Genomic DNA, 21986 nt, shown 5'->3' on the forward strand with positions numbered 1-21986 from the left:
CTTGTGATTTCAACATTACGTAGCTAGTACATGACCAGGCCTAGTAAAGTTGATATTGTGTTTCCCATCAAACCATTCACCATCCCAACTGCGCATGAGCAGGTCAAAGGTGAAGGTCCAGTAGACATCAACAAAAACGCGTTATGCAAATTAGCCGACGAAGGCCACACACATCCGGGTATGCATAAACCAAGGTCAAAACAAGGGCATTGACCTTTGACCTTGCGCATGCGCAGTATGGAAGGCTAACGAGACGTGTGTTGCACGCCAGTATGCCCGCAAGGGAAAGTTGGTAAAAAGTTGCCGCTAAACCTTGTCTCCAATAGGCGTTCCCAGTGTGATAGCAGCTTTTAAAAGCTCACGGGCGCCGGCTAACTCAACTCATGTCCACTCTTTGATAATATGACCACTCTTTGATGGTAAAGCTTCCTAAAATGAGTCGTTTTTTTGTTTGGATGCACGCAAATTGTGGGCCTGTAATTACGCATATTGTTATGATTATTCGAACTAAGCTTTAATTTTGAGAAATCAAGGGGTGATGTGTTCAAAGTCCTTACAAAATAAGTCTTTATTCTGGTGACTTCAATGTCTTAGCAACATTGTACCTTTAAATTTTAGAAGTCGTCTTTTTCTCTCTATGTTCCATGTAGCAATTACCATAACTTGTATGTAAAGTAGGCGCCACGGTGCCATTTTGTGTTACCTTAATTAAATCGGTCAATAGCAGGCATGTTAAATTTTCTTTGTATTTGCTGCAATTCGGTTATAAAGCGATAGATGTCGTGACTACAGGGCGTCAGGGCCCAATGTTTGGGTGTTTATATCTCTTTATATTTCGTTGTTTTGACGGTTGGTTTAACCTATATTTTCTCTGGTTAGTTGGAATAGTGTTCCAATAAATGTTGCAAATATGTTATATACTTGTGTTATGACTATTTTTTTCATTTTTCTCACTAAAATGACTTAGAAAGAATATCAAGTAGTCATCCTCACTTGCCGAGAAGCATATTTCGTTTTCAAGTAGCTAGAAGTAGTGCAATGAAGCTTCGGTACGGCTTGTGTTTAGCCAAGCTCACTGGGGCACCCCTACTTTTCTTGATAAGTGTGTTGGGCTCTTTTACGTGCAGAAGTTTCAAGCCTAACGCTAAAAACTCTCTCATTATTACCAGGGCTGGCCCTTGATAATAGCCTCCGGCTAGTTGGGTTGCCCTGGCTGTATTTCTCTCTCTATATATATGGCCTCCTTCGGTCAATATTGGCCATGGTAAAATCCTAATTGATATCAGCCCTACAGCGTCGGCTGTGGCTAAACAATCGTATATGAGAATGACAGTCTCTGCCACATAGGGCACATCTGTAAGCTGACTCAGGTCTGTTGCAGAGCTCTTTTCGCAGGATCCGCTTTTCTTCTTTCTCTCTATACTAGCCGAATAAAAAAAATCCACGGGGATTTATTCTTAGCTTCATGTCACCATCGAAAATGAAGAATGTAATTCCTTACAACATATCCGAGCTGAGCCCGGTCATAAGATAAAACTCTGCCTATTGTGAAAGGATCGATGGTATTTCATCCGTAGATAGCAAAGCGTGGGACCGCGTGGCACGATCGGGAGCGCGTTGGTCTCAGGCCCGAGAGGTCCGGGGTTCAAATCCGCTTGCCGTGTCATCGATCTTGTGCCCTTGGGAAAGGCACTTTACACGACTTTCCTCACCTAACTCAGGTGTAAATGAGTACATAGCTGCGGCTAGTGGCAGTGACAGGCCTTTGTGGTGGCGACAGGCCATAGGGGCATGTTCGGGCATGACGCACCCGCCATGACACATGAGTCAGGGGTAGGAGGAATCCCTTGCATCCTTGGTCGGAAATCCTCTTAGGAGACGGAAACTCCAAACAACAAACCTGCATCTGCTGGGGCCGTCTTACACGTTGCATACAGTTGCCCCTGTAGGACTAGTGCGCCAGTGGACGAGAGGGTGGAGAAGGACGTGCACACCCCTTCTTCACCTTAAAAACCCAAGTGCAGGCCAGGCAGACGGGTCGCCTTAAACCTTCCATTGTCTTCTGAGACAGACGGATGCCAACTAACTAACAACAATCGGATAGCAAAGCATATGGTTACGTTTCCTCTTACGCTATTAAAGGTGACAACATACAGTTCATTTCAGTCCATCCTCGGGGAGGTGACACCAGTGTCTCCACGTGTTCCTGTCCAGCATGATCGAATGGACGACACACATTGATGAAAAATATCGTGAGAAAGAATTAATTAATATTTAATAGTATGGATGAAAGCTTGCATGGATCCAGGTTCGTCCTATTGGGTGTGGGGCACAATTGGGTTTGAACCCGAGTTTTGTTGTTGTTTTTTTGCGAACAGACGAGGACAGTGTGGCACTGCACTAGTAACTAATATTAACAGTATACGGTATAGACAGACGGTAAAGGTAGTATTTTTCTTTTACATCCCCAACCAAAGTCAAGGTACCCATTTTGACACATGGGTGAAGTGAGGAAAGTTAGTGCCTTTCCCAAGGGCACAACGTCGGGGGCATGGTGGGTATCGAACTCGGGACCTCTAGATTTCGAGCCGAACACTCAACCACGACGACGGGCGCTGTAACCACGACGACGCGTATGTGCATGTGGGAGTCTTACGTAGCGGTAATACTTTCATAGATGACGAAAGAGATATAGAATCGGCAGATCATATCAAGCTTAGATATGTGGCTACGAAGTCACGCACAAGCTATGATAAACAATGCCTCTGCGTTGTTAAAAGAGCGCATCAGTTACGCAGCGCCACCACGCGACATTTCTGGGTATCGGATTACTCCTAATGCTTTCCACCTGAGAAAATAAAGTAGCGGTGCGCGGGAGTTGGTCTCCGTGACCTCCCGTGACCCTGGGTACCGTGGGAGGAAACCGTGCTCTACAATGTTGCAGCGGGGCCTGTATGCCGTTTCGTAACTCGAGTTACAGAATACATCGCTGTTGGCAATTCTTGAACTAGTTAAACAGCAATATTATAATACCCAACACCAAAATTGTACTCACCCAAATTTTCGACCAAGCACCACCAGTGTTTGACAAGGAATAAACAAGCAACTGCTGCCGTGACGTCACGTTACTGTGTGTAGATAACTGTTAGGGATCATTTGAGCGCATGTATGCCCCTTTTAGCAAGCCGCAGACAGGCATTTTTGATTTTCCGTAATTCGTATGGGAAGTCTTCTTACACGTGGTATCAGTAGCGGACGATTTTGCGTAAAGAGCGAGGCTATTGACACACCCATTGTGTCAATAGCCTAAACAGGCTATTGCCACACTCAGTGTGTCAATAGCCTAAACGGCTAACATAGACAATGAAAGCCGGCATTAACAGGTATCCAAATGTAGGGCATAACTTGAATACGCCTGTTCATTCGAAGATTCAAAGATTCCAATGTCTAATCTTCCGAACAATGTCTAATCAACTGTTGCTTGTGTAAAATAATGTCGGGAAAGTCATGTTACAAGCTCTGGTTGGCTGGTTGGCATCTCGGTGTGTCAATAGCCTGTTTGGCTATGGGCACACTCAGTGTGTCAATAGCCACAGCGTTGCGGAGATGTCTTCATTGATTTGATAGCGCAGCACGTACAGTTTTCTTCTGAAATAAGCGTAAAGTAGACCCTCTTTAGGCTCTTATTAGGCTTGACCAGTGGAGGGGCTACTACTTACAAGTCAGTGTATCTCTTTTCCAAAGACAGTTGTACTGTAACCGCAAGGAACCTTAATCGGACACATTGAGCAAACGCAAAATTGAATTATAAATTAACAAGCGGCCTTTTAAGTATTCCAACAAGCATTGAGGTTATCATATACAATATTCTTACCGTCATTACTACATACGTGTGTGTCACTCTCCCATTCATTGAGATATCTGGGGGAAATTACGTCAGCGATTCGCGTTTCTTTTTTTTTTATTATTGTTATTATTGGGTGGGCCGACTACTCACTCTTTGCAGCCAGGGGCTGAATTGCGAGGAGCTTACAATAGGCGGGGCTAGATCGCAAGCAGGGTCTGGAGCGAGCTGCCATTCAGCGCCACTCAGGTGACCTCAATACGACTGTCGCAAGTGTCTGGAGCGAGCTGCCTTTCGGCGCCACTCAGGTGACTTCAATACGACTGTCGCAAGTGTCTGGAGCGAGCTGCCATTCGGCGCCACTCATGCAGGTGACTTCAATACGACTGTCGCAAGTGTCTGGAGCGAGCTGCCATTCGGCGCCACTCAGGTGACATCAATACGACTGTCGCAAGTGTCTGGAGCGAGCTGACATTCGGCGCCACTCAGGTGACCTCAATACGACAGTAATTGCCCCAGGTGCGGCCAAGGAACTGTAGGTTTTGAACCACTCACACCGCACCATCGCACATGTGGCGGGTTCTTTAACGTGCTGGGGTATGGCTCTCCCCAGACACGGGACCATTTAACGTCCTATCCGAGGGACGACTCATTTCCACCTGAGTAAAGTGAGGAAAGTCGTGTAAAATGCCTTTCCCAAAGACACAAGACCGGCAGCACGGCAGGCGGATTTGATCCCGCGACCTCTCGGTCACGAGGCGAACACAATACCACTGTGCTACGCGGTTTCGTTTTTAGCGTAAAAAGAAACCAGGTAGCCGACTTCGATGTAATTCAGTTGCTACCTCTGTCTTTTTGTACAACGTCGACTTTGAGTTTGACACCCCCCAACTCACCATACAGGCTCCCTTACAAACTTGCACCCCTGTATGACCCTCCCCTGACCTGTGATGACAGAGTTGTCTATATCTGATTCATGGGTCAAGTTGAAGGTCAACTACGGGTGTTTTAACAGGGGTCAAGAATGGGTCAACCGTGAACGCTTCTTCAACCGACCGCATACCCAGCTCTTCAAACATACAAACTCCCTGCCCCCGAAATGTAATGACTAAGGTGTCTATATATATATCGGGCTTATAGGTCAAGTTGAAGGTCATCTGAGGAACGTTATGACAAAGGTCAAAGATAGGTCAAGAGATGTCAATTGCATGACCTTTACAACCTCACATACCCCCCTCCCCCCTGACCTGTGTTGACAGAGGAATGTAAATCGGATTCGTGGGTCAAGTTGAAGGTCATCTGGAGGACGTTTTGACAGGGGTCTTGTCTAGGTCAAGAGATGCCATTTCCAGCTTTACAAACAGACCTCTGATTGACGAAAAACAGTTTGTTTGGCCTTAGGTGACAACGAAATCGTTTGTAGTACCCACCGAAAAACTTGTTACTTGGTTTGTTTCCTTTTGGAACGGTGAAATAAAATAAAGTAAAAGTTAACACAACATTTCTTAGAATGCTATTTTGCTGGATACTGTTAGTAGTTTTTATGTTTTTGTTTTTTATAGTGGGGAAGGGGCTATAGGAGTACGTACTATGAGTTCATGAGTTTGACTGATCTTGACTGTCTACTGATCCCTGTTTGCTATATCCCTTCGCAAGGCCATGTTAATTTAAAGCCAAATATTCTCGATGAACCCTCAAACTGCGTGCGCCGCAGTGGTAAGCAGGGTGATAAAGAAGGTTAGAAAGTGTAGCCTCCTTCGCAGACTTTCGCGGAGGCGGTAAAAGTCCTTCTTTTGCCATGGCTAAATCCATTCACCGCGTACCGGCAAAAAGAACCTTAACCAAAGTGTTGAAAACCCCGATTCAGCGCTCCCTCCAAAAATAAGGACATCCTCTTCGAAAGAGTATGGTGTACTGAACAAGAGAACCTTTTAAAGTCTTGCTGTTAAACATCTTCTTGTCAATTTTGTACTTCGGTTTTGGTTTTGAAATTCTACGACTTTAGTACCCGTTTTCCGATCCTATTTTTACGATTTACATATACATATATGTAAACATATACATGTTCATTTTGCAGCTGCTTTGTACGATATACAGTATGGTTCAAACCCTTTTTTCCCCGGAAACGGACGAAAATTGACGCGCGCGTGGATGCAATACATCTTTTTAAAATCCACATGGCCTTAACTTCCTAACTTTGATTGATGATAAGACAGCGCCTCCCCCTTTCTTCCCAATTTGTTTCAGCCTGTTTATACGCCGTTTCAATTTGCCACACACTGGAATAATTTTCCATGGTGTCGATACCCCGCCCATCCCCCTACATACTGGGAGCCGGACAGGACCGGGTAGCTAGCGAGTTTTGTTCGGGGGGCCAAGGCAGTCAGCCCGCCGATCTCACATTAGCGCCCCGGGGAGTTTAAGCCCGAAGGAGTTTAATATCGCTACTCATTTCAGGTGGACCTCCTGCATCGGGCTTTTAAACTCCCCGCGGCGCTAATAGGAGGACGGTGGGCCAGACTGTCTTGGGCCACCGAATAAACTGTCCTAGCTGCCCGATCCCGGCTGACCCCAGGGAACCCCCTACATTGCGAAGTCTTGTGCGTTTTGGAACAAACTAAACCCACAGTACCACAGTTAGCGCATTTGCACATATATAAACTAAAATCAAGGCTTATGTCCTGAACTACTAAAATTCAAAAATCATGTCTTAATGCCGCATTGTTGCAATTGGGTTTGAAATATGGGTTCTTCGGCTCTTGTCCTCTGGTGAGATGGTCGACAGCATCAGTCAGTCAAGGCCTCAGTCGTTACTGGTTACAGTTCTCGCCTGACAGTGCCTTAATATATGAAATATGGGTTACCACGGTAGAAAAGTCTCTACCAAAAAAGATGACCTTACAGACCCTTACACTTCATGATGAGGTAACCGTACCCCCATTAGATAGTGGAATGATCGACAGCTGGCTATTTTGAAACTACTGGACTAATCCAAGGGCTCTGATTGGGGGGGGGGGGGGGGTGGCGGTTACTTGCGGACTTGCCTTGAATTATTTTTTAATGATATTTTTCCCCTTACACTTTCCCATAGGATTAAATGTGTTACAGATACTAGTATTTTACAAGAACAATGCTGTCCCTCTTTCTAGTGCAACTTTATATTAAAGTAGGTCAGTGGCACTCCGTCCCTTAACGGAAATTGAGGTTGTTGTTGTTTGTATATTTTTCTGACAGTGTATCGGAGTCCATTGTCGACACCACAATTTTCTTCATGACCACCTCCCTAACGATTTTCCCATGACCCCACCCTTTGTCGCCTGGCTCTCCCCGCTAAATCTCTCCCTGCCCCCTACACCTACAGTGGACGGTCCCTTGGGTTCAGGTAAAGTGTCACACAGTAAACGGTTAGTATCTGCTAGCCGTCCACAGAGCACCACACGACAGATAAGCCAGCACAGTGTTTGTTTACGTTGAGCGTTCAACACAGCAGCTACGTGTGAGAGAGAAACATAGGCTAACCCCACCGGACTTTGATTGAGACTGACAGAAGAGGGACAAACAGAAGATTTGACGGCCAAAACCACAACACACGAAGAAGAACTAAGGTAAGGTATAGATTTAGGATCTCGTGTGGTACGACTTTGCTAGCATGGCGTATAGGTTTCGTCTTCAAGTACATGTGTGTATGTAGTATTCTAATAGACAGCGGATTCTTTTAAAGAAGGCGTGACTGAAAAATGAGTTTTAGTACAGTTCGCATAGCGGGTTGTCCTGTCACACGATATCTGCAGTCTGACTTTCCTGACCTAAACGAATCTTGAGGGCACGCGGTCAGATTTGCAGGCTCGGTCATAGTAAATTATCTTCTACTAGAAACAGAACAGTTTTGGTTTTGGACTACGAATGATATTTGTAGCATATTTGACATTAGCTAGGACCACTCTAGTAGTAGTAGCCCCCACCAGGCCTCAATCCTACGGGGTTACGGATTGTAGAATTCGGCAAAAAAATGAATAATTTTCCAGGAGGGTCAGCAGTCTATGCAAACATATGTCGGCAAATGAAACACTCTGGTGGCCCAACTCCCCTGAAAAAAATATATATATATATATTGTCTGTTAGCATGAAAGTTCATTTGTGTTGGTAGAATACATTATAGAAAATGATAACTCTTTACTTCCAACACTGAATTAAACTATAGGGACTTACCCCTCTAAATTTTCGGTCAATCTCCGTCGACCTTGTTCACAGAATGACCCTTAGAATCTATTCTATAACTATTGTCTCTATTGTCTGTGTAGTTAGTCTGACCAAGGAGGTTATCGCCCTACTGTCATTGTTTGATCTTGTCTGTCATGATGTGTGTTTCCTTGGTTAAATCTAGCCTCGTATTCCGGGCTTTATACAGGTTTTATAGGTCTGGTAGATTTCCAACTGGAGTGACAGACGGGAAGGTGACCTAATTTAACCCTCGCAAGGCTTGATACTAGGCTAGGGTTACTAGCTTCAAGGCTGTTGAAATAGTCTGGTATCAAGGCTTGTTGAGCTTTCTGCCCCGCTAGCTTTCAAACAAGAGTAAAGGATGGGTAGAGGACTTAACCCGTAACCCTCACAAGGCTTGAAACCAGGCTAGGGTAACTAGCTTCAAGGCTGTTGAACTAGTCTGGTGCCCAGGCTTGTGCAGCTTTCAGTCTCGCTAGGTTTCAAACAAGACGGTAAACTATGGGAAGAGAATAACCTGTACAAGGTTCAGTACTTGATACCAGGCTAGAGTTACTAACTTCAATGCTGTAAAAAATAGTCTGGTATCCGGGCGTGTGGGCCTTTAGTCCCGCTAGCTGTCAAACAAGAGTAAAATAAGGGGAGCCGGAGAGGTCCTAACATGTACAAGGTTCAAGACTTGATACCAGGCTAGAGTTACTATAACCAACGCTACTGAAATACTGTAGTCTGGTATCAAGGGTGGATCTTAGGTCCGGTCCGAATTTCCTACCAAAAGTGACGGATGAGCCAAAGCTGTACAAGATTGCTGGATACTAGACGAAGATTACCAGTGTCAAGGTTACCGGCGTTAACTGACCTAGTCCAGATTCAAGTCCAACCCATACTTCTGTTACAACACATGTTGTCACGGTTCATATAGCGGGGCGCGTTACCCAATTATAAGACAGACAACGTACATGTATAAGTATACAGAGAGTACACGTATTTCTGTTCAACAAAGTCTTGACTGCAAAGAAGCAAAATATACACGTATTTCTGTTCAACAAAGTCTTGACTGCAAAGAAGCAAAACATCACCATCTGGGATTGTTAGGTTCAGACGGAAACGGTTTTCTTTTTTTCTGTCTTGTTTTCGTGAAAGAAGACATACGATTCGCATTAGAATCCCGTAGTGTTGTGTTTCCTACATAGCTAGAATGTGTCAGAATGTGCGTACGAACTCCGACGTTTCTTGCAAAATAAACAACGCAGAGCACGATTGGGTGTGCTGATCACTTACAGTGACGTGAATAACACAGCTGACATAAACAAACTTGTCAGTCTTTTGGATATAAAAAAACAGAGTCTATATGAGGTCAGATTATTCTTATAAAAATATGTGCGTTGTTTACTCTATCATAAATTAATGTTTAGTCTATAGGAACTCAACCAAATATACCCTTGTCGAGTTTAATATATAAATATTTTATTTTGTATGATTGCTTTATCATGCATAGGGGGCCTGCATGGGGCTTTAGTGAATACCTCTGCTTTGAAACTAGAGTCACGCCAAGCTTCTAAGGCCCTTCTTTATCTGAATAATCTCTAAGCAGATCTTAGGGGGGCAAAATAGTGGTGCTTTTCTGGCTCCCTCTGTAACAAGTAACGATTTTGCCCTGCGTACATCTGCTTGGAGATTCGCGTGACCTGACCGCAGCTGTCCGGATTTTGACAGCATCAAAACGTGACAATTTTTCTCCACGGTAACTAACCGGGGACTGGCGATTTCCGGTGGGAGCTCACCCCTATTTCCGGTGCCTGAAACCCACACCTAGCGTGGTGTCTTATCTGTCGTGTCAGGGCCACTGATCTTTCCTTCCTTTTGGAACCTTAGACAGGACGCTCTCTTTTTCTTCTTTTGTATGGTCCCATACGTCAATCAGGCTGAACAATTTGATTCATTTTCAAAACACACACCTTGGAACAAATTGCCGTAATCAATTTTGCAATTGAAGCGCTTACGGACACGGAAAATATAGCGCAAATATTGTGACAAACGGGAACATAAAACATGATTCAAGCAAGTAAATAATAATGAATTAGTGGATAATGTGTAAGTTACTGTAATTCCGAAAAAAAAAAAAAAACGTTTACATTTCTTATAGCACTTGTATCGCCCATGGCCAGTGGCACAAAGGTCAGCAAGTTTCCTTGTTGTTTTTTTTCAGTAGTAGGGTATATTTCTACAAGGAGAGGTTGCTAGCCTTTCCCATTTCACGTGCCCCAGGCACCTAGGTCCTGCAATATCGACGTTGGGATCCAATTTTACGTCCCCTTCAAAGGCGGAACTGACTGTACATGTATAACACCTGTTAATAATATTTCTTCCTTTTTTTCAAAATCTGGACGCGTAAAAGAGTAACATGTATTGTAAATCGTATTATATTACTTATCCATTGCTTACCTAGGCACATGTCATATCTGCATAAAGTGACGAAGATAGTTGCTGTTCTGTCTAGTATTTTTTGTAAGTTTAATTTATTTCGTTGTAAGCAGCAGTTGAAACTTGCTTCAAAACAGTTGTAATCTCACAGACTGCCAAGGTATCAGCTACCGTAGCGTTATCAATCTATATTTGAAGACTAAAAGACACTGTACTGAGATACGTACTGAGAACATGACAATAACTGTCTTCCTCTATTGACCCCCTCCCCCTTCTATCTAGTTTCCATTGCTATGGCACCTACGGCATACATCGTCTTCGTCGCTCTCGTTCCCACCGTCCTATCCGTTGATTGGTTGGACGTTGTCATGGGGATAGGTGACGTCATGGCGGATCACTACCTGGACCAGGACCTGCGGGCGCTGAACGACCAATCATTGTTACAGCGGTGGAACCGGACACTGGTGCACCGGTTTCAGGTAAATTAGGGCAGGGAGAGTACTGGTAAGGTTAAGATCACATTTCCACAACGGGGCCAGGTCGGACAGCTTTCGGGAGCGAAAAAAGGGACACAAAATACATCAAAATACACAAAATATCAGAATAAGATTCGTGGGTATGATTTGTATATATTTCTAGATATACATTTAATGTTTCGTCTCTTAAAACATTCCGGTCGGGCCCCTTTTTGAAAATGTGAACTAAGCTTAACTGTAGTCTTTATTCAAGATAGAAGGCCGTACTTATTTGATTGTATGCATTACATTCTTCGTGCTAACCAGTCTTTTGCCGGTCCTCCGATAAAAGAGGGAAAGCCTTCTCGAAACTAGTCTTATGCGTGGTGTAACCAATATCCGTTGGTTTTTAGAAATATGGTATTTAGGGATATAATGTCGACGGAACTGCGTTTCTAAACTGCGACGCATGTGTAAGTTGAGAATATTGCAAATTGAAACCACCGTAGAGGCATCTCTAAATACCATGTCTTTCAAAAAAGCAACGGATATAGGTTATCCCCCGGATAAAGGTAACTATCATTATCGACTCATGGTGCTGGAAAAAGGCTAGCGTAAGCAGGTTTGTTACCTTCGCCGAGAAGGTTATATTTTGGGTAGCGTTTGTATGTTTGTATGTATGTAGAAGACCAGCATAACTCAAGAACGCCAGAATGGATTGTATTGATATTTGGTATGTTGGTACCGGGGTAGGTCTTGGTGAGACCTGGAAACGATTAGATTTTGGCCCCCCTAGCAGTCTGTTACGGTACTGCAGCAGAACTTCCTGGTTTGATATCTCAAGTTCTGAACATGCTGCAGCTATGATTTTTTAGTGGTAGACAGCTCTTGATGCCGAGAGTAAGTGGTATATGTTTGGGCCCCCTAGCGGCTTGTTTTAGAACTGCAGGGCAGGTTTAGTGTCAGACTTTGAAAGGGAATAACTCAAAAAGGGGTAAACGAATTGTCATGATTTTTGGTATGTAGATAGCTTAGGTGATGCTTCATATAATGACATATCAATTATCCAAATTGGTATCTAATTTGCATAATTAATGAGGAAATTTTATGATCACGCTCAGTTCCATTATGGGACCATTGCAACGTCTGACATTTGTAACTGAGAAGGAGAAGAATATTGATTGATATATATTATGCAAAATAAAGACCTAAGTTGCATAATAATGAGAAAATGCTATAATTTCATTGTGGTAAATGACAGGAAATTTTTACTTGTAGCATTTGGAAGTTATGTACAGGTGAACATTGTTGAACATCAATTATGCAAATGAGATCCTCATTTGCATAAATTAGCAGAAAATGCGATAAAGCCTTCTTACTTAACATAGATTGTGCACGTCTGCTGTCTGGTGGAGGAGATGATCAGCTGATGTAATTTATGCAAATGAGAACCTTATTTGCATAATCAATGACAAACACAATTAATACAGCAGTTGTAAAGAAAGGTAGGCTTATTTGGCGAAGGTATGGGGTCGTGGAACTCTAGTGTTTTGGGTAGCGTTTGTTTGTTTGTTTTTATGTATGTAGAAGACCAGAATAACTCAAGAACGCCTGGATGGATTGTATTGATACTTGGTTTGTCGGTAGGTCTTGATGAGACCTGGAAACGATTAGATTTTGGGCCCCCTAGAAGCCTGTTACGGTACTGCAGCGGAACTTCCTGGTTTGAAATCTGGAGTTCTGAACATGCTGCGGCTATGATTTTTGAGTGGTAGACAGCTCTTGATGCCGAGAGTAAGTGGTGTAGGTTTGGGCCCCCTGGTGGCTTGTTTTGGAACTGCAGGGCAGGTTTAGTGTCAGACTTTAAACAGGAATAACTCAAGAAGGGGTTAACGAATTGTTATGATTTTTGGTATGTGGATAGCTTAAGTGATGCTTCATATAATGACATATTAATTATGCAAATATTTATCTAATTTGCATGATTAATTATGAAATTTTATGAACATGCTCAGTTCCAGTATGGGACCATTGCAACATGTGACACCTGTAACTGAGAAGGACAAGAATATTGATTGATATATATTATGCAAAATAAATACGTAATTTGCATAATTAATGAGAAAATGCTACAATTTTATTGCCGTAAATGACAGTAACTTCTTACTTGTAGCATTTGGAAGTTATGTACGGGTGAACATCGTTGAACATTAATTATGCGAATGAGGGTCTAATTTGCATAAATTATCAAAAAATGCCATAATAGATTGTGTACGTCTGGTGTCTGGTAGAGGAGATGATCAACTGATACAATGTATGTAAATAAGAACCTTATTTGCATAATCAATGATAAACAATTAAAGCAGCAGTTGTAAAGAAAGGTAGGATTATTTGGCGAAGGTATGGGGTCGTGGAACTCTAGTTGTAAAATGTCTCATGCGCTCTACCGCAAAACATAACACACTTCTTTAGTTATGCTCTAAAAGTCTATGGTTCAATAATATGTGTTGCCAGCTTTGGATTTCTGTAGTTTGGGACTTTTTAAAAACGTACATCACTGTCCTTACTATGAGATCAATGTAATGAAGTTGACGTTCTACGCTCCTTGTTTCATCTCAGTCGTGGCCACAGGATGACATGAGCGACTCCTTGCGGATGGAGGCAGGACTGACCTCAGAACTACGAAACATCACAGGAGATGAGACTATGAAGGTGAGAGGGTGTCGTTTTGTTATCTTCATAAAAATGTGTGTGGCTGAGTCAGTCTCTCTCTCTCTCTCTCTTTCTCTCTCTTTCTCTCTCTCTCTCTCTCTGTCCTCTCTTTAACTTTTCATAATTGATAAAGGAAAATCCAGATTTGCTTTATTGCTTACGTTGTAACGTATTCCGAGGTGTCATAGACATATTACAACTTGTAACGTATTCCGAGGTGTCATATTACAACTTAACGCTACGCAACGGTACATACATTTTTCTTCACAAGGTTTGTTTTCGCTATCTACAATATCTTTTTTCTTTCATACCCGAGGTCTGGGACTTCGGAGTCTACGAGAACACTACTCAAGAACCGGTACCAAGGGAGTTCTTCAACTTCAGCACTTTTGTAGACAACTTCAAGTGTGTTTGACTGGTTTTCTTCTTTTCTTTTTTCTAACAATAATGTAATACTACTAGTGTCCGAATTGATATACATTGTTAATGCGCCAATTATATGTATGTATTTTTTTTATCTAACCCACAATGCACTACGCTGCACATGCGCAATTGGAACTGTGAGAAAACTTATGGATAACCTCATATGTTTTCTTTTAACTTTTTCTAACAGGAAAAATAGAGAGAGGTACATCAACGTCACCATGCTGGAGGGGAATATCGGTTACGTGTCCATTAGGTCTATGTCACATATCGTTGACATCATCTTACCGGATCCGGAAATGACGGAGTTCTTCCTCAGCAAGATGGCGGCACTGAATGAGTCAAAGGTGAAACACGTTATCTTTTGACATTACTGTATCTAACGCCTTTTTTAAACATCCCTGTATCAAACGGCTTTTGACATTCTTTTATCTAAGCTAGACCGGCTTTGTACATTCCTGTATCTAACGGCTTTTGACATTCCTGTATCTAACGGCTTTTAACATACATGTAATATATAACGGCTTTTAACATCCCTGCATCTAACGGCTATTGACATTTCTGTGCCTAACGGCTTTTAACATCCCTGCATCTAACGACTATTGACATTTCTGTGCCTAACGGCTTTTAACATTCCTGTATCTAACGGCTTTTGACATTCCTGCATCTAACGGCTTTTGACATTCCTTTAACTAAGATCTAATTTCTGTAAGAAAATAGATGTGATTTAGCAAGTAAACGGAATGAAATCATATTGATAAAACTAAAGTTAGGGAAAATTCCGTAAAATTTGTCTGTCAGAAATCCGAACATATCTCCTTTTCAAATATTCTCATTTTACAGTTTTGAAATGGAACAAAAGAGTTCAGTTTTAAAGGTTAGAAATATAACAGCGTAATTTTGTAACTGCCTGATGTTACAGGCTATCATATTGGACCTTCGCTACAATCTGGGCGGAGATAGAGAAGGTGTGGTCCACTGGGCATCCTTCTTCTTCAACGCCACCCCATCCGTGCCGCTGTCGGACGTGTACTACAGAGACGGCGTCAACCAGTACTGGACATTACTGGAGGTAAGGCTAGTTCACCTTTATCTGCGGCCCGGTAACCTTTATCCGAAACAAATATTTAGGAATATAAAGTTGACGGACGGCGGTTTCAAATTGTAATATTTTTTGATAATGCAGTTTGAAACCAGCGTCCGTTGACTTGATTTTCCAAAATACTAGGCTTCTGAAAACAATGGATATAGGTTACCACACATATAAAGGTGAACTAGCATTAAATTATATACATACATATGTATTGCCAAAAGAATCGAGCAACTGGAATAAGCACTCTCTCTTTAGATCCAGACGTAAATATTTAAAGATAGCAATCATTACATTTCACCAGTGTCTAATAATTTCATATTTAACGCAATTTTTTACTCGGATGTCTAACCTACATCGACTTACTTTGGTAATCGTACAGTCCTTAGTGCGCATGTGCAGTCGAGATGCCATGTGGTGTAGGTCAAAGTTCAAGATCACTTCAATTTGCCTACACATTTGTATACATATGTTCATTATTTTTTTTGCTCCTTTACATGACCCAAACCTAATAGTTTTACGACATTTCCGCAAATCAACGATCACCCTGTCGCAAAGCATTATGGGAAATCTAAAAAGCTTACTTTTTTTCTTCTCAGGTTCCAGGGGGTATCAGATTTCCCGACATGCCCCTGTACCTGCTGACGAGTAACCGGACCAGCAGGGAAGCGGAGGAGTTCGCCTACGCCATGCAGGTGGTCAACAGGACAACCATCATCGGGGAAACTACGGGTAGGGCCATATAAAAGAAAAACAATGTTGCCCGTACATCTGTACAGTCTCATGCTTAGGCGTGGTGCCATCTCCATTTCTGTAGCCCTTGAGCCACACATTTGTGGTCACTACAGCAGGGGGCTGGGACGCTGGTAGTGATGTGTGTTAAACTCTGATACTCAGCAAGTACCTAAAAGTCTTTTTTGTAACTCGGCCGGGGATCGAACTCGCGACCTACAGAATGCAAGAGAACACCATTGCACCGGTGTAGGTCCATATGGATATTATGGCATTCACGATTGCATTAATTTTGGACCGTTCCCAAACGTAAGAAGAATTGATACAAGGCGACTTTTTCAAATGGCGACAACCGTTTACAAGACGAACAACTTTAAAGGTGTTTCTTATAAGTTTGAATTATTCGAATATGATGCAAGTGAAAGTACACATGACACAAACTTGACAGGTTCTACATAGGACGGGATGTTTATTCGGGAATTTGCCCAATACAATGTAAAAGTTGTATTTATTATTTGTTTATTGGTTTGGCTGTTCAGCACACACAGCCAGGGCTACCCAACTAGCCTGTGGCTATTACAAAGGGCTAGCCCTGCTGACAATAATAGAGACATTACAAATTGAATTGAACAAGGACATGATACTTATCAATAACAACGTTCCAAGTACCAAAAAAGACAAAAATTGTAAATGTAAATTTTGTATACCTCTTGCATTTGTCTTCTCTGTCACGAAGATCTATTGAACAGCAGATTTTATACCCTGAATTGAAATTTTTTCATATGTTTATCTTTTACCACCTCTTCATAAAAGCCGATAAACAGTATAACTTCGTCTAATCTCTCTCCGTAGCCGGTGAGGAGTTTACAGGAATGTGGTTCCCGATCGACCAGACGGACGTTCACCTCCTGACCCGGACTAACGTAGTGAGAAACCCTATTACCCAGGACAGCTGGAGCGGCAAAGGTAACGGATTTATTCGAATCAAAAAACTCATTTGTGTTGTAACGGAATTATTTAAATCAAGGTTTATCTGTGTTGGTAGAATCCATATTTGAGTAACTTTAAGCTTTGTTCCAACACAGGGGAAACACTTAACATAAAAAAAAAACACTAACTCATTCTTGAACTAGCTCAACTGTAATATCCAACAGAATCCAAATAGAACACGTGACTCAGTGAGCAGTGCATCATAGGTTGCAGGAAGTCTATGGCGCCCACCGTCTCTGTTCAGGCATAGTTATAAGGCTTAAGCGAAAAAAATCAAGAAAAAATTAAGTTCCAGAATGACAACACAGATAAATTTTCAAGTTAAAATCCGTAACACCCCTAGTAGCAATATACATCAGAACGCATCAACACTCACTGAAACCTGAGGGTCGTAGATTCCGACTAAAAGTCTTGTTGAGAGTTTCCCCTGTGTCGTACCAAAACAAAACTGTTCGAGTAATGGATTGATCTCCTCTCTCTTCTATCCAAAAGTCACTGCTACACATAGTTGACCATGGCCTCTTTTCTTTTTTTTATTCGTTTTCTTATTTGCAGGTGTTACACCAGACATCATCGTACCAAGCGAAAAAGCCCTAACTGTGGCCCTGCGGAAAATACGTGGGAGCGAGGACACCAAGATGGCCGCCAGTTCCGGGAATATAGAACCTCCCAGATGGACTGTCTATCTGGTATTTATTTGTACATCGATAGCCATTCTCACATACCCAACCTTCATGTAATATGTGACAAAACTGCAATGATTTGAAGCAAACACTATATTAGAAGGCCTGGAAAGATTACAGATGATGTAATCAAGAGAATTAGTTGATTGTTCGACAGACAAGAAAAGGTCGCAAACTGTTTAGAGATGTACAGTTTGATTTCTAATATTCCGCCACCATTTTATGCAATGGTGGGTATTAGGGGTGGGTACCGGTACAGAAAATTCAGGTCCAGGTCCGGTTCAGGTCCAAAGGATCAGGTCCGGACCTGAACCTGGACCTGATGCAGTATGACTCATACCAATGGTCCATTTCACTACAAAGAGATCTGTTTGGTGGAGAATTAGACTTACACTGGCGTTTTAAAATCCTTCAACGCTAACTGCACCTGTACGATTGGCTGTAAAACTTGGTAGGAATTACTATAAACTCTTCTCTACTTCACTCTTTTTATTTTCTTCCACCTGCAAGCGCCAAAACGTGTGAATGCCTGATTGAATAATCTGTTAATTTTCTAATCGGTCCAACATCCGGTGCACCTAATTTTTTCAGGTCCGGTCTTTCTTGACCGGTCTAATAAGAAAAACCGGTTTTGTACCGGTACGCTGTACCGATACCCAGCCCTAGTGGGTATCAATCACATCCGACTTTATTACGCTGATGTTCCTATGGAACTCGCTAGGTGTCGCTACTGCGTGGTCACTTGACTAGATTTTTTTGCAGTCTCTTACAAGACTGATTACCATTTATGAAGATCATCGGAGATCACAAAGGTATATATTTTCTGTGACTTTAAACGTTACTAATTACTAAAATACCACATATAACTGTTCGTATTTATAAGAAAAACTAAGTTAACGGTTTGTATAAATGTTGTCAATACTGTTTTACATAATAGCGTTTAAATTCTTGTATACTATACTACTATCTTTTATTCTATTTTATGCTGTTCAACATAACCTAAGTAAACTTTAATAAAACGTTTCTTCTTAATGTGTAATGTTTGGATGAATGGTCTGGATTCTTGATTTCTAAAAGCGCAAGCCAGTTGTGACATCTTTAGTCCCGCCATTATTGTACGAAATGAAGGGACAACACAATCTGTCAATCACGCTGAACTTTCTCAACAAACCGCTAGATGTCGCAACTGTGTGGTAACTACCAAGCCAGGTTACGACTCTAATATCAGAGTCACGGTGGTGTAAACTGTTGCTGGCATACCTACCTGTTTGCTTTTTTGTGTTTTTACAGTTTCATTTGACACCAGGGCAAGTTAAGATACAAGAGAGAAACTTGTTATTCTATTTTGATTTTTTAAGAAACTTTTCTTGTTAATTTCTATTGAAACTATACTGATAAAACGATCTATAAGGATTTTACCAATATTGACAAAAGGAGGTCATATTGATAATGATAGCAAATATTTCAAAGTAAACATCGATATCAGCAAGACCTACATTACGATCATTACGATATCCATAGCTTCTTGAGTTATAATTTTTACAAAAATACACTCACACACACAGATACACAATCACACACACACAAATACACACACATAGACACACAAACACACACACACACACAAGTACACACACACTCACATACACACAAACACATACACATACTAGCACACACATGCTCACGTACATACAGTGTGACTTGCTTGCACGAATGGGGGAAGAATTTTGCTTCGTCATGTAACCACCACTCAGTCCATACGATAACATGTTAAGTCATAAAGCATTACGAGTCAAAATGAGACAGCATGAACTTTGCAGTACATATGAAAAACCATTCTGCTAAGTCATGTAACTCAGCAATACTTAAACACAATGCTCTAAAGCCTTCTGTTGACACAATGATCTTACCTGTGCCCGTGTGGTCGACAACTGAGCAAACATTTGTTCGTACAGCAAATCCTTAGTTTGTTTTTCACGTAGCATGACGAAGCAATTTTGCTACATATATATACATAACCAGCATCTAGAGAAGCGATACCAGTCTTTCCAGTCGTCCCTGTAACAATTAAACATGAGTGTCAACATTTCCCCGGAATCTTTCAGCCCGCCTTTCCATTTTAAAGGCGTCAGGTTCTTTCCCGCTGCCGACCTTCGGGCGGTGGAACTAGCGGAATCGTTTGAAGTCAGAGACGACGACGTTTTCGTGTCGGCCTACGCCAAATCAGGTAATGATTTTGCTAAGTTTGAAGCAGTCGAGAAAATTTAATAAGTAATCTTTTTTTTTTTTGCTTTTGGGGTAAGGCTAGGGTTGAGGTTAAGGATTTTTGGAGACTTTAGGGGCAGTGGGCTGTTATCCACGGTGTCCAGAGTACTGTGTTGGGAGGTCAGATCCCTACATCCTCTCCTTAAACAATCTTTTACCTCCCCAACCAGCCTTAAAGTACTACAGTTCCCAGCTCCACATGTAGAATGGAGAAAGAATGGTGCAGTCTAAAGTCCATGCTAATAGAAAGCTGTATGAATAGCCTTTTTTTCATACAGACTACGACGTTACATCGTTAGGGGTTATAACTTAGGCATTTTGACTCGTTGGAACGTTAAACTGAACTTTGACCGTTTATATCCCTGTAGCAGAGGCATTTCGGCGTCGCTACGTCCTAAAAGTAGATTTGAGTTACCCATGAATTTTTTAAGGGAATATCATGTAAAACGTGAAAGCATGACTTAAAATCTAACAAAACACCATAAGCATAGAAGGCATCGTTTTAAAGGCAACTTAAGCAATATTAGATCGTTGAAAGTGGAATTATGCAATCTGTATAATATTGACATTTAATGCACTAACTTAGCACATTTACGTCATCATTTCATAAACTGAGTCATTAAAAACGGCGCATAAACAAGTCGCACAAGGGGGGGGGCAATAACAAAGAATATCCTCGTACAACTTGTCTCTGCTAGGCCATTTTTAACCGCTCAAAGTATGAAATGATGATGTAAATGTTAGAATACAATGCAGTAGATATCAATTTCATACAGATTGCTTTATCCTGAATGTTTCCTCTTTTAACGCTGTTATATTGCTTAGGTTGCCTTTAAATTGGTGAAACTCAAGATGATCGCTCCGTTTCATCCGGCCCCAGCGACGCAGCAAACGTACCACAGCTTTTATTAGATACCAGTGACCGCTCGTTAAGAATCCCTGATAAAATCTAAAATACTTTTATCGAGTATTCTATGCCAGGTAAGGTAAGGGCCTCATAGCCATTTAGAGGATGCAGGACCAGTGTGTTGTTATCTACCATCATGTTTAGGGCACAGTATTGGAAGGTGGGGCCAAACCCTCTCTTTTCACTACCTTTTACACCTCCCCGATCGAAGTCAGGTACCCGTTTTAATTTACGCCCGAATGAAGTTCTTCATTCAGGCGTAAATTCGAAGATAATTTCGCAAGGACTAGTCAGGAATCGAACTCGTGCCCACTCGATCCTCCCGTTTCCACTAGCGCTGTAGCATAACCTTTCATCTATCTAAAGCTAAGGGCACAACCCGCCGTACGTGCAAATACGTGTTGTCTATACGTACGAACTCCGACGGGTTTTGTAGCACGAAGACACGCCATAAAACTTTACGTGCAGGCAAAAATTGTCTGCAATCGGGCGGCGGATTTTAGAAATACGTGGCGGACTTGGCCTCCCCCCCCAAAAAAAAACGTACGGACAATTGCAAATTGCACGCACGACGGGTTGAGCCCTTAGCTTTACACAACAAGAGGCTTGAATTTGTGTCGGTAAAAGTCATTTTGTAAAGCTAAACTGCGACTCCAATGCAATGGATTTCGACTATCAAACTCTAGCCAATGAATGGCGGTCTAACGCTTCTGTGACGTCACGTTTTGTAGATAGGACACCTAACTCGGTATTAAAAAGGCTGTGAGACTATCTTTACTTTTTATACCATTTTTACCAGGCACAACATGGGTACAGCAGATTGTGTCTTTACTCTCCACCGAGGGTGATCTCAGCGAAGTGAACAAAGTCCCGATCTTCGTCCGGGTGCCATGGTTTGAGACTATGGACATGTCTGGGACGGGGGAGCCGCTTCCCAAGATCCTGAAGGACGCCCCCTCTCCCCGCCTAATGAAAACACACCTGCCGTATCGCCTGCTACCCAAGGATGCTCGGGAGGGGAAGGGGAAGGTTTGTACAGTAGACCCTAATTTGCATAGTTTATCTGGTAAATCATAGGGGCTTCATACTTGTGACATTTGCTAGTTAGTCATATACATAAATTATATAGATGTCGAATCAATTTGATTAAACTGTTTCATGGAGGTATAAGGGGACAAAAACTTGGTAGTTTGGAACGTAAGAAGAAATGGTAATAATTGTGTATACCATCCTCTACGCA

The 21986-nt window shown here is 42.1% G+C and overlaps 2 protein-coding genes across 2 annotated transcripts in view; both read left to right on the forward strand.

The window, feature by feature from the left end:
- The first annotated feature begins 13565 nt into the window (after positions 1 to 13565).
- Positions 13566 to 17910, forward strand: LOC118427493 (retinol-binding protein 3-like). The gene is made up of 7 exons (XM_035837320.1): positions 13566 to 13656; positions 13973 to 14061; positions 14270 to 14426; positions 15002 to 15151; positions 15769 to 15901; positions 16754 to 16867; positions 17447 to 17910. Exons 1-7 carry the CDS (start codon positions 13582 to 13584, stop codon positions 17629 to 17631), a joined length of 903 nt encoding a protein of 300 aa, XP_035693213.1. The 5' UTR covers positions 13566 to 13581; the 3' UTR covers positions 17632 to 17910.
- A 1655-nt stretch (positions 17911 to 19565) lies between these two features.
- The window catches only part of LOC118426807 (sulfotransferase 1A1-like), a 6797-nt gene continuing 4376 nt past the window's right edge, over positions 19566 to 21986 (forward strand). Inside the window, exons 1-2 of the mRNA XM_035836329.1 lie at positions 19566 to 19801; positions 21546 to 21775. Of these exons, the coding sequence (XP_035692222.1) occupies positions 19648 to 19801; positions 21546 to 21775 (384 nt within the window). The 5' untranslated portion in view covers positions 19566 to 19647. The remainder of the gene's footprint in view (positions 19802 to 21545; positions 21776 to 21986) is intronic.

Source organism: Branchiostoma floridae, chromosome 12 (assembly GCF_000003815.2).
Source record: "Branchiostoma floridae strain S238N-H82 chromosome 12, Bfl_VNyyK, whole genome shotgun sequence".
Lineage (NCBI taxonomy): Eukaryota > Metazoa > Chordata > Leptocardii > Amphioxiformes > Branchiostomatidae > Branchiostoma > Branchiostoma floridae.

Excerpts from the sequence above, each read along its gene's own strand:
- LOC118427493 (XM_035837320.1), top strand. The coding sequence starts at position 13,582 with ATGAGCGACTCCTTGCGGATGGAGGCAGGACTGACCTCAGAACTACGA. Across the intron at positions 13,657-13,972 it reads CAGGAGATGAGACTATGAAG|GTCTGGGACTTCGGAGTCTA; the intron begins GTGAGAGGGTGT and ends TTCATACCCGAG. Across the intron at positions 16,868-17,446 it reads GGACAGCTGGAGCGGCAAAG|GTGTTACACCAGACATCATC; the intron begins GTAACGGATTTA and ends TCTTATTTGCAG.